This window comes from Papio anubis, chromosome 12 (genome assembly GCF_008728515.1).
Source record: "Papio anubis isolate 15944 chromosome 12, Panubis1.0, whole genome shotgun sequence".
Classification (NCBI taxonomy): domain Eukaryota; kingdom Metazoa; phylum Chordata; class Mammalia; order Primates; family Cercopithecidae; genus Papio; species Papio anubis.
This window is the reverse complement of record NC_044987.1, coordinates 75,447,663-75,461,297: the sequence shown is the minus strand read 5'-3', so window position 1 is coordinate 75,461,297 and position 13,635 is coordinate 75,447,663. Positions and strand designations below refer to the sequence as shown.

Genomic DNA, 13,635 nt, shown 5'->3' with positions numbered 1-13,635 from the left:
CCCTGCTCTTGTTTTCCATTTCTTTTTATTGCCATTATTATTATTATTATTATTATTTATATACTTGTTCTAGGGCATACGTGCATGTGCAGGTTTTACCGCCACATGTATATCAGAAAGTTATGTTGGTGTGCTGCACCCATCAACTTGTCAGCACCCATCAACTCGTCATTTACACTATGCAACCCACCTTTTAACCTCCCTCCCCTCCCTCCCTCCCCTGCCCCTTCCCCTGGCCATGACAGGGCCCTCGTGTGCATGCTCCTCCCGAGTCCAAAGTGATCCATTATGTTCAGCTCCCACCTATGAGTGAGAACATGTGTTTATTTTCTGTTCTGGTGATAGTTTGCTAAGAATGATGGTATTTCCAGCTGCATCCATGTCCCCTGCACCATCCCTTTATGTGGCTGCATAGTATTCCATGGTGTATATGTGCCACATTTTTCTTAATCAGCCCAAACATTGACATTTGGTTGATTCAAAGTCTTTATTAGAATAGTGCCGCGAATAAACATGCTATGCATGTGTCTTATAGCATGATGTATAATCCTTTGGGTATATACTCCGCATGGCTGGGTCATATGGTACATCTAGTTTAGATCCCTCGTGAGAATCGCCATACTGTTTTCCACAATGGCTTGAACTAGTTTCAGCAATCCCACCAACAAAAGTGTTCCATTTCTCCACATCCTCTCCACCTGTTGTTTCCTGATCTGGAATGACTACTCCGGGAAGTGGTGGAGATGGCATCCGCCGTGGTTTTGATTTGTACTTCTCTGATGGCCAGTGATGATGAGCATTTTTTCATGTGTCTGTTGGCTGTATGAATGTCTTCTTTTGAGGAAACATCCGCCTATGATCCTTTGCCCATTCTTTTAATGGGGTTGTTTGTTTTTTTCTTTGGTAAATTTGTTTGAGTTCTTTGTAGGTTCTGGATATTAGCCCTTTGTCAGATGAGTAGATTGCAAAAATTTTCTCCCATCCCAGCTGCCTGTTCACTCTGATGGTAGTTTTTGCTGTGGTGCTCAGTTTAGTCGAGATCCCATTTGTCACTTTAGCTTCTGCCACGTTTTGCCTTTGTAATATTAAGTTCCTTTTTTGCCCATGTCCTGTTTCAATTTGTGCTCTCCTCTGTGTGTTTTGGTGTGGTATTAGGTCTTAAATATCTCAAGCCCCAACCACCCTTTGTTCAATTTCAGAGGGCTATAGCAGCATCCAGTTTCTGCTTTCACTTATGGTTACAACAATTCTTCTCAAAGACCATTTATTCAAAATAGGTAAACTCTTTTCCATTTCTTGCTCTCCAGGTTTGTCAAAGATCAGATGGCTGTAGATGGCATTATTTCTGAGGACCCGGTTCTGTTCCATTGGTCTACATCTCTGTTTTGGTACCAGTATGCCATTTTGGTTACTGCAGCCCTGCAGTATATTTTGTCAGCGATGCCTGCAGCCTTTGTTCTTTTATCTAGGATTGTCTTGGAGATGTGGGCTCTTTTGGTTCCATATGAACTTTAGAAGCAGTTTTGGTCCACCTGTGAAGAAACTCATTGCATTTGATGGGATGGCATTGAATCTATAAATAACCTTGCAAGTGGCTACCTTTCAATATTGATTCTTTTTCCCTGTCCAAGTATAGCTGCGCGGCTCCTCCACTGTTTCAGGTCTCGGCTCTCACTGGAGCAGGCAGTGGTTTGTAGTTCTCTTTGAAGAGGTCCTTTGCAATCCCTTCTGCTGGACACTTCTGTATTTGATTCTTCTTTTAGCTGTTCTAGAATAAAAGCCTCCATCTCGATTTTGGCTCTGTGTTTGTCTGTTACTGGTATGCTCTAATGCTTGTGATTTTTGCACACATCTTCTGCAGTATCCTGAGATTTTGCTAGCTTGCTTATCAGCTTAAGGAGATTTTAAGAGACAATGGGATTTTCTAAATATACAATCATACACATCTGCAAAGAGGGACAATTTGATCTCTTCTTTTCCTAACTTAGCCTCCTGATTTTCTCTGCCCCTGATTTCGTTCTAGCCAGACTCCCAACATGTTGAAGAGAGGCACCTCGCCCTGTGCCAGCCTTCAAAGGGAATTTTTCCAGTTTTTGCCCATTCAGTATGGATATTGGCTGTGGGTTTGTCATAAACGGCTCTCATTATTTTGAGGTATGTTCCATCAATGAACTTCTAATTGAGCGTTTTTACGAAGGGGCTGTTGAATTTTGCTGCTAAGCCTTTTTCTGCATCTATTGAGATAATCAAGTGCGTTCTTGTCTTTGGTTCTGTTTATATGCTGGATTATAAGCGCTGATTCCGCAATAAAGGAACGGCCTGGTCTGCATAAAGCCCAATGATCTGCGTGATGCTTTTTATGCCATGAACCGGTTTTGCCGTGCGGTTTTGCTGGCATTTCTTTACCTGGCACCACTCGGTATACGGTCAAAATTCCTCTTTTTGCCGTAGTTCCTGCCGGCCTGGGTACTAGGATGATGTTGGCCTCCCATGCAAATGAGTTCAGGAGGTACCCCTCTTTCAACATCGGGGAATAGTTTCAGAAGGAATGGTACCAGTCCTCCCGTGCCCTTCTAGGAATTCAGCCGTAATCCGTTCCGTCCTATTCCTTTGCCAGAAGGCTGCATTGCCGTATTCACTTGCTTCCGCATGAATGGTTCAGGATCAACTCTTCCTTGGTTTTATTCCGAATATTCGCTTATGATGGCGAGGTTTAGTATTTCGATATTGGCTTTTCGGTTGCATCTCTTTACTTATTTTGCGCCGAAAAAGATCTTGTTATTCACGATTTGATTTTCAAAAACTAACTCGATCTACGATTTGAGATGGTTCGATTCTATTCTGTTTCTGCTCTTTTTCTGCCCCTGCCCCAATCCACCCGACCCTCCCCAGTTCACGACTCCACCGTTCAAACCCCTGCCACCCCGTTCCCCACCACCCGCCCCACCCGGCCCGTTCAGCCACCGACGCCCTCAGTCCTGCCCCAGCCTGACTGCACCGTGGTCTGCCGCCTGCAATTCTGCCCTTTACTTTGCTGAGTGCTTTACTTCAATTATGTGGTCAATTTTGAATAAGTGCAATGTGGTTTCTGAGAAGGAACGGGCAGCCCTGCTGATTCAGTGAGAGCTCTATGATGCCCATGGTAGGCCTGCCATTTATATGAGTCTGCACTCCGGGATGAGTCCTCGTGTTAACTCCTCGTCTCTGCTGATTCCATGCCCATCGTTGACAGTGATGGTTGAAGTCTCCCCATTATTATTGTGGTGGAGTCTTAAGCCCTGTAGCCCCTGGCGACTTGCTTTTTATAGAACGCCGTTCCCGGCTGGTGCATTATGGCGACAGGACAGTTGGCTCTTCCCGCTGATCCCTTTAATTCATGCACTGGCTCTTTGTCTCGACCCTTTTGATGGCTGAAAGTCCGAGTTTCGACTGCATCTAGGATTTGCAACCCCGCTTTTCTCCTCCATCGCAAGTCAAAATCTCCCATCCCTTGATGCTTGAGAGCCTATGCATGTCTCACAAGAGCGGCTCCCCTAACATGTTGACTGACAATCTTGACTTTATCCAGTTTGTCTGTGTCTTTGAAATCATACTTGAACTGTTTCATACTTCAAGCCATGTGAACTGATCCTGCCATTATGATATTTAACTGCCACTTGTCGCTTAGTTGATGCTCTTCCCAGCCTCCCCTACCTGGCCTGCATTTTAAGGCTGTTTTTGCAATGGTTGGTACCGGTTAATTCTTTTCCATGTCAAGTTTCCCTCAGGCCCCCGAAGGCAGCCTGGACATTAAAATTTCTGTTGATTTGCTTATCTGTAGCGACTTTTATTTCTCCCCACCTCAGAAACTTTGTCATTGATAAGGTACCCGTCAAAATTCTTTTGTTTTTAAGAACAAGTGATTATTGGCCTCCACTCTCTGGCTTGTAGAGTTTCTTACTTAGAGATCTGTTGTTAGTCTGCTGATAGGCTTCCCTTTGTAGGTAACCCACCCCTTCTCTCAGCCGCCCTTAAGATTTTTTCTCCTTCATTTCAACTCCTGCGAACGGCACTATGTGTCTTGGAGCTGTTTCTTCTCGAGGAGTATATCTTTGTATGTTCTCTGTATTTCCTGGATTTGAATGTTGGCCTCGTTCTACTAGGTTGTAAAGCCCTCGGATATCCTGTTTTTCCAACTTCGTCTTATTTTCCTCACTCTCTGTAGGCACCCTAATCAAACGACGGTCCTTTATTACCAATCCACACTTCTGTAGGCGCTTTCGAGCCCATTTTTCTTTTTTCTTTGTTTCTTCTCGTCCATCTTTATTTCATTATCCTCTCCTCAATCGCTGGATACTCTTTTTCTTCCAGTTGATCAAGTCAGTTACTGAAGCTTCGCGTACTACTTGTCCCTGTGTTTCGCATGGTTTCTATCTCTTTCATTTCGCTTTATGACCTTTCCGCATTAACACCTGTTTATCAATTCTTCCGACTCTTTTTTTCAAGATTTTAGTTTTCGGCGCCGGTACTTAATTCTCCTTAGCTCTGAGAAGTTTACGACCTGCCTTCTTCCCCATCTCATCGCCGTCCAGCTTTGATCCTGTTGGCGATGAGCTGGCGCCCTATCAGTATACTCTTTATTTTTTAAATTTCCAGCTTCTTTCTGCCCCAGTTTTTCCCATCTTTGTAGGTTTTTCCGTGATCTGCCCTCTGGTCTTGATGATGATGGTAGATGTAATTGATGGGGTTTTTGTGTAGCTGTCCTTCCTACTTTAGTGCTTCTATGACAGGACCTCTGTTTTGGTCTGTTGAGATTGCTTGGAGGTCCACTCCAGACCCTGTTTACTCGGTATCAAAGCAGAAAATGCTGCAGAAGATAGAATATTGCTGAACAGTGATTCTGTAATTCTGTCTGATTCTTGCTTTAAGGCTTCCCTCTCAGGGGTGTACTCCACCCCTGTGAGTGCCTGCACTGCCCTGTGCAGTATACATCTCCTGCTACCTGAAACAGGAATCACTTGAGCAGGCAGTCTGTCCCTTCCCCTGGTAGATCCTCAACCTCCCAAGTTGGGAGATACACTGCCTCTCTAAAGCTGTCGCATGAGTCAGCCAGACCTGCAGAGGTTTCTGCTGCTTTGTTGTTTATCAGCCTGTCCCCGTGAGCTGGAGTCCACAGAAACAGGCAGGCTTCCTTTGAGCCGGCTGAGTCCCACCCAGTTCAAAGCCTCCCAGCGGCTTCTGCCGCATCTACTTAAGCCTCAGCAATGGCGGGATGCCTCTCCCCTAGCCCTCCTCGGGCTGTTGCCTTTGCCGGGAGATCGTGACTGCTGTGCTGGAAGCAACAGTGGAGGCTCCGCATGTAACCTCCCGGCCAGGTGTGTATAATCTCCTGGTGTGCCTGTCGGTTTAAAGTGCATTGGGGTGGTGCCACCCGATTTTCCAGGTGTTGTGTGTCCCAGTTCCCTGGCTGGTGTTTTAGCCCTCACCCCTGGCTTCCCAGGTAGTGTGCCTCGCCTCTCGCTGGTCGGGCTGCAGCAGCTGACCAGCACCGATATTCTGGCACTCCCTAGTGAGATGAACCCAGTACCTCAGTTGAAAATGCAGAAATCACTGGTCTTCTGTGTCGCTGGCGCTGGGAGTTGGAGACTGGAGCTGTTCCTATTCCGCCATCTTGCTCCGCCCCCTCCCCCTGCTTTCCATTTCTGTTCCACATTCAACCGACACTCTTTTAGTAAGTATAATAAATGGAAAGCTATGAAAGGGAAAAGTTGTTGCTGTAATTTATACGTTCTGCGAATATCACTTGCATTGGATCATATTGATGAGCATTCTATAGAAGATGGCATTTAGAAGTATTGATAGACCCTTGTTGCCTTTGCTTGTTTCTTTTGTTTGTTTGTTTGTTTGTTTTGTTGTTGTTGTTTGAGATGAAGTCTCGCCCTCACCAGGCTGGAGTGCAGTGGCATGATCTTGGCTCACTGCAACCTCTGCCTCCTGGGTTCAAGCGATTCTCCTGCCTCAGCCTCCCAAGCAACTGGGACTACAGGCACGCACCACCATGCCCAGCTTATTTTTGTACTTTTAGTAGAGATGGGGTTCTCACCATGTTGACCAGCATAGTCTCAATCTCTTGACCTCTTGATCCACCCGGCTCGGCCTCCCAAAGTGCTGGGATTACAGTCGTGAGCCACCGTGCCCAACTGCCTTTGCTTGTTTTAAAGACATAATTTCTTTAACACACTAGGGCAGCCATCCCTAACCTTTTTGGCACCAGGTACCAGTTTTGTGGAAGACAGTTATTACACAGACTGGGTAGGGGAGGGGAGATGGTTTCAGGATGAAACTTTTCCACCACAGATCATCAAGCATTAGATTCTCATAAGGAGCATGCCTAGGTCCCTCACATGCGCAGTTCACAATAGGATTGGTGCTCCTATGAGAATCTAATGCCACAGCTGATCTGACAGGAGGCAGAGCTCAGGCGGTAATGCTCGCTTGCCCACTGCTCACCTCCTGCTATGTGGTCCAGTTCCTAACAGGCCAAGACCTGATACTGGTCCATGGCCCAGAGGTTGGAGACCCTTGTACTAGGTAACTATGAATAAGATTGTTGGATTGTATCAATATCAGTACTCTGGTTGTGTTATCATACTATAGTTTTGCAAGATGTTATCATTTGGGGAAACTGGATTAAGGATCCATGTGATCTCTCTGTATTCTTTATTACAACCACATGCAAACCTATAATTATATTACTATCACCAATAATCATATTCCTTATCTTCAATCTGTTTTTCAAAAGATGACTTCATGCTTAATATAATATGGTATTAAAAGTACAAACTTTGACCCTGACATATCTGGACTTGAGTCCTGACTCTGTCGCTTTTTAATTGGTTATGTTACTTAACCTCACATGGCTTTGTTTTTCTCACTAAATGAATAAGTATAATAATAGTAAGTACTTTACAGGGTTTTGAGGATTAAATGAGATAGAGTATGTAAATCACTTTTCCAGTGCTTGACATATAGAAAACATGGAAAACTATTAGCTGCTGTGGTCATCATCATCATCATTATCATCATCATTACTATTAATTATTACTTATGTAATTAGACATAAGAAAAACTTTTAATCACCTTTTCTCAGGCTAGAGTCTAACTAGCTACTGAATATTCTGGCTTCTCTTTAATAAAGAGTACTTGGCATTTTTACATCGTTTCACTTAAAATAAGTTTATTGTTTTACTTAAAATAAGTTAAAGTCAATTTTGTTCCTTGGAACAAAATGATCATTGCTAATCAATGTATTGTAACAAACTACTGGAATTAATGATGGTAAATACTGAGATCAGTGTGTTCTGTGTAAAATAAAATAAAGATAGAAAGGAAGGAAGGAATTTATTGAAAATTGAACAACATTCATAGTATCCAAACTCCAGCAATATGCTGCTGAAACACAAAATTATTTTCAGCTGGAGACTTCCAGGTTTTCTTTGCCAAAACAGTGCAGCCAGTGATTTCTCCCTTTTCTATCACTGAAGTCCATCTGATGTAATGGAAAAAGCCCTGGACAGGGTGATTAGCCTTTCTGGACTCTGGATCCAGCTGTGTCATGACACTGTAACCTTAGGCTTATATCTTTTACCTTCTCTAGCCCCCTGTTTTCCTATGTGTAAATTGTGAGCTTTGGATTAGATTAGTGATTCTCAAAGAATGACTCCTGGACCAGCAGCCCCAGCTACACCTGGTAACTTTTTAGAAATGTACAGTCTCAGACCCCTACCTCAGATCTACTGATTCAAAGACTCTTGACAGAGAGCACGGGGAGAGAAGGAAGCAATGTGTGTTCTAACAAGCCCTGTGGATGATTGTGATCCACACTAAAGTTTGAGAATCACTGTCCTAAATTAAGTTTTAGCCTAAAATTTAATTAGTTGGACTGAATTCCAGCGTTTTCTGATTCAGTAGATATGGGGTAGAGTTTAAGAATTGGCATTTTAAAAAACTTCCTAGATATTGCTGATGCTGCTGGTCAGGTACCACACTTTGAGAACTGCTAGGTTAGATCATCTCCAAGTTCTATTCCAACTCTATGTTTCTATCATTACTCTTGCTTTCACAATGTCCTCTGACCTCCTGCTTATTTACTTTGTCTCTCAAGTTATCGAATAGCCTCTGGGCTAATATTTAGTATTTGAAGTTTCTAACATAGCTTTCTTTGCAGGGTATGATGAACAGAAATGAATTTACCTAAATTCTTACAGCTTATGTTAATATGAAACACCGACAGCTCTTTGGCATTAAAAATTAACCCGAGAGTTTGGTTAGTTATATCATGAAGATGGAAAGTTACAAAAGGAGTAACTTAAGACACTAAGATTCAAGAATTAAGGTCTGGTTTCTAATTGCTATTGACTTTTTTCTGTTGTCTCATGATCTGAAGAGCTTGGGTGACCAATATAAAATAATGTTTTCATTCTAAGATGCTGTTAAATAAATAACACCAAAGAACCCCAAATACATGTTCAAATGAACATGTATTCCCACCTCTTCTTTCTCATGGTTTTCTAGATACTTGGGATGGGATAATGCTCTGTGAGACATGTTGTCTGCTAAGCATGACAAGCCTCTGCCTGCCAAACTGAATTATTTAGTTGGCTCGTGTTTTCTTTCTTAAAGTAGAGTTATGAGTAAGATCAACTATTGCTTGTTTTATTGCTTGTTTTATCAGTAATTTGATAATTTCTAGCCCTGAATATGCAAACCATATAAGAAAAGAACAAGGATCTAACAAGGATTTACTGTGATATTGCATTACTATTATGTCAGGTACTGTGACACAAGAGTTACTTTTATTGTCTGTTTAGTCCTCACAATAATCATGTAAGGTAGTATAATTAGCTTCAGATTTTACAAGAGAAATAGACTCAGAACAATTAAGTAACTGTTCAAGATTACACAGTCAAGAAAATAGCAGCATATAGATTTAAGTTCAGACTTTTTTGCCAACAAGGCCTTTAAAGGCACCTAGTAAATCCTCAATAAATAAATGCATAATAAATGAATGAAGGAATTGTTGTAATCACACTATCATCGTAATGTTGATTTTTAAACAATCATAGAATTATAAAGTTGAGAAGGCCATAAGGTTATTACATAATCAGGTTTTTCGTTGTGTGTTTGCTTTACATATCTCTAACATATGGGGTTATACAGCCTTTCTTTACTTGACCATCTCTAGGGAAAAGATACATACCATCTCTTTACTCAGAGTGACTATAGAATAGTTTATTACTAGAAAGTTCTTTGAATTTCATTTCCATGAAATTTCTTCTTTTGAGCCTAGTTCTGCCCTCTGTTAACCATTCAGTCTTAATCCAATCCTTCTTCCATACATTATTCTTTCAAGTATTTGAAGATAACCTTACCTCTTTTATCTCTCAAGCTAAATATTCAAACATCTTCAGCTACTTCTCAATAATAACATAATAAATGTTTTTGAAATGAAAGAAACAATAAATAAATATAATATCCAGACTCCTCACTTTCTTATTCTCCCTTTTTAGAGTATAAGCCATCCGTGCTATATTTTAGGTACATATTAGGGCCATATTTCTGGAGGAAAATGAAATTATTTCCTTTGATGTACTCTTGTACCAAACAATTGTAACCCATATACAAAAATACTGTGTCTTATTTTCTGGCATAGAATAGTGCCCTCGTTTCTGACATCTCAGGTTTGCATCAGGGTCCGACAAGCTGGAGTTCAACAGCAAGCCCGGTGCTTTTCTTCAGGGTTAAAGGCAAGACCTGGGCACTAGGGGATCAGCTCCAATTTAAGCAGGCTTAGTTTGTACTCTAATGTACGAAACTTGGGCTTACCTCAGCTAAAATGGAAGAAATAGCTGCTCAAAGCTAGTTTCTTTCACGCCCCACTGGCAAGGTAGTAATTGCACAAAGACCTTTTTATTATAAGTTGATTTTCTTGAGAAATGAATTCAGAAAAATCCTGTAAAGTGTTTATTTTTTGCTTGCCCTTTATTAACCCACATCTTAGGGCTTTCCCTAGAGAAAAACTGTTGGAAAATGAAACCTCTTAGACCCACACAGAAGCAGTTTTTGCACTGTGTCCCTGGCTATGAAGGGAATAGGGACAGGACAAGGCAAGTCAGTGCTAATTAAACAGGGTCATTAGCCAGTGTATGGAATTTTGCCTAAAGAGAAGATTTAGGAATTTAGACAGGGAAGGGTTTGGGGTTAGAAGAATTACTGGTAAAGGTTTGTATCTTAAATAAGATATAATGTAGCCTTTTTATACCAGTGAAAAGGCTAAATACCCTGTTTGAACTTAAAGATAATTTTTTGGGCATATCTTAGTTTTGGTCTTTAAATAAGAAAAGTCCTGTATTCAACCTATAAAACTGTGCCCTAAAGCCAGGACAAAACCTTCCTGTCATGCTGTCCTGGAATTCGGGCAGCATACGTAGAGTAAAGAAGGGAGCTAGGAAATTAAAATGTAATTTTCACAAGCGTGATTCTGTCATAGCTCTTATTTTCTTTATATGGAATACAAATACTGATATAGAGTAAAGATTTTTCTATTTTGCATTTTTGTGCTCTTTGATACATTTACTGAGGTCAAATGAAATTTGATATAGTAGGATTTATTATGAAATGCTCTCTGAATACAACTCCATAATTACTGAGCTACATGGTAGTGCATAAAGCTGTAAAACTGTTTAGCCAGACAAGCAATTTATATGTTACATCAAGGTGTGTATGGCAAAGAATATTACTTTAATTGGGAGCCAAGATGTAGTAGCCTTAAATCTGAAGAGCTATATGTTTAACATAATGCTGTGAGGCTTTGAAATAAGATACCTAAACTGGGGAGATGCAGCTTTTAGAATATATAACAATTAGACATTATTTTCTGACCATGGATACTAAATACTGTTTTTGAAAGAAAGCACAGAATGCAAAGCAGGTGAAAGGGCAAAACCTCTCAACATTGTACAGTACTAGAAAAGAGGCAAACTTATTTCTTCTAGTTCTTTGTTTAAAAGAAAAAATAAAAGGGAAAAAAGTCAAGAGAAAGGAAAACCATTAACCACAGTTTGGTGGAAGCAGCGACGAGGCAAATTCACAATGAAGTTACGTCTTCGGTATGCTATTAGCATCTCAGAAAAGAGATTTGGTGGATTTTTACTGAATTTTCTCAGATTGCAGATTTGGGATGAAGTTAGAGGTGGGTGGCTGTGTGGGTACCAGCACACCACCAGGAGTGAAAAACAAATTCTTCTTGGCATACATTTGCTCCCTGTCTGATCATAGGCTCTCTTCTGTTTAGCAGGTTCAGGGTCACATGCCTCCGCTCATGATCCCAATTTTTCCACATGACCAGCGGACCCTGGCAGCAGCTGCTGCTGCCCAACAGGGATTCCTCTTCCCCCCTGGAATAACATACAAACCAGGTAAGTAGAGAGGGATTTAACATTCTTTTGGAAATGCTCAGATCTGCATGTTTTTGCTTAGTACTCCAACAAACACAGGAGCATGTGAGGGAACTATGAATAAAAATATCATAAAAGCTTATTTTAAAGTAAAATTAGAATTGGGAAGAGCGGGCATTGTAATAAACTAATTGGTTGCTGAAAACTTTTAGTTTCTCTTCTTCCACTTGAATTTGTCTTGAATTCACAGATAAGATACTACTTTCCCTGGGGACTACAATGTTTTTGTCAGCTCTCTCTCATACTTTTGCTGTGAATAATTGTTTTTTGGTTAAAGATCCTTTTCTCCTTGTGAGAACTGTTATACTCTGGGAAAGTGATCACATACAGTATAAAATGTTATTGTTTGTTGTCAGACTTCTCTTAGAAAAATAGTTAAAACTAGACTGATTTAATTAGCTTACCACTAATAGGTAAAATTGTTTTTGATTTTCATCTAAATAATGAAGTATTCAGTATTTTTTCATTCATTTTTAAACCTCAAAAAACAGGTCATGTAACCTTGCAGTGAAATATGTTTTAAGATGATTTAGCAAATGTTATGATTTTTCTTTTTTCCTCTGAGTTTACTGGACTCCTGGGGAATTCAATTAGGTTCATAATGGTTTGAAGCTTCTTTCAGAACCTCCTTGTAAACAGGGCTTTAAATGTTTAAAGATATGTTGCCAAAGGAATCCAATGTAAGAAGATAGTCAAGTAAATAAAAGTCAACCTTAATTTCATTTGTGCATTCTTTGTAAGTGACCTCAGCTCAGAAGTAGTGACCTTGTTATACTCATTAATAATTTCTGTGTCAAGTTCTTTTTAACATATTAACCTGATTATATTAACCATCAAATCTGAGTACAACAAATCTGCGTGCAGCAGTTTCTTTGTGTATATGTTTTATAAAGTGAACAAAGGCATTTTAATATGCTTAAAGCAATAATAAAATATAAATCACTTTACTAAAATTCTGGAGAACCGAGCTTACTAAATAGCATAAAAACAAGCCTAGTGCATTTTAGCATCTGTTTTAATTGCTTGTTGCCATTGATTACTCTTTTGTATTTGATAGAGAACTTCCTTCTTTGTAAGAAAAGGTAGGATGTCTGTGGCAAAACACGAATGATTCAAGGAGTAGAGATGTTAATGAGATTGGCGAGTTTAAGGGCTGTCTGAAAATTCCTCACATATAAATGAATCAAACTCACTACCCAAAGGTTTTTGGATACCTGAGAGAAAATTATGTCATTCAAATTGTTAAAAATTCATTTTTCTGGAGCATGATTTTTAGAACAAGTTATACTTACCTATGAAATTGGCATATTTTTTTCAGAGAATATTTTTTTTTCAGTGCAGTGGTTCAGTCTTCCTGTGATCTCTATAAGTCATTCTAAACTATTTCTTCATTTCGACTTCCTTTGGAAGTAAACCAAGTTTACTGTTCTATTCTGAATTTGAATTTGACACTCCTGTACCAGTCCCAGAAATATTTTAAATGAGCTATATGTGGAAATTCTCTATTTGACTTCAGTGTTTTCAAAGTTAAATTTATGCACATTTCAAAATCAGGTATCCATCTTATTTTCTGTTAGCCGTAGACATCTTGTAACTATATTACTTGCCTAATTTTGTTGAAACAATACTGCCACTTTTCATGGAGGAAGATATTGTTATATATATAGTGATTTTAGACCATTTTTCAAAAGTCTTCTCAAACAGCATTAATGGGATTATAATATGTAACTGAGAAAAACAGAAATTGTGACAATATTGTGCAGAAATTAGTTACTTCCATTGAACAAAGGACAGCTTAGAGTTAGTGTCCTGGGGTAACAAAGCCGTATTTGATTATGTTGGTTAAACTCTGTTGGATAAGGCAGGACAATGGGTTTGGAGATGTAGAAAGAGTTTTAATTATAAGGAAGGTGGGTAAAAAAAAGTGTTTACTTTCGTGTGACTCCTAAATTATGTCAGACAATTTAATTAATCAGAACTCTAATTTTTTCAGTATTTTGGCTAACCTAGGCTTTATTACATATGAAAAATATGTAAAATTGATTAAAATTATATGTTCTTATGCTATTAGTAGAGAAATTGCATCCTCAGGAGACTTAATCTATGCAGTGTTTTTATCGTTCACATGAATTAGGTGAAA

At 39.8% G+C, this 13,635-nt stretch overlaps 1 protein-coding gene across 33 annotated transcripts in view; it reads left to right on the top strand.

Moving 5' to 3' along the window:
• The window catches only part of SOX6 (SRY-box transcription factor 6), a 766,932-nt gene that overhangs the window by 612,198 nt on the left and 141,099 nt on the right, over positions 1 to 13,635 (top strand). For 24 of the 33 annotated variants that reach the window (XM_021926855.2, XM_021926862.2, XM_021926864.2 and 21 more), the window contains one exon: positions 11,333 to 11,456. In XM_021926855.2, the coding sequence (XP_021782547.1) occupies positions 11,333 to 11,456 (124 nt within the window). The remainder of the gene's footprint in view (positions 1 to 11,332; positions 11,457 to 13,635) is intronic. The other 9 variants (XM_021926880.2, XM_021926881.2, XM_021926873.2 and 6 more) reach the window with 1 other exon arrangement.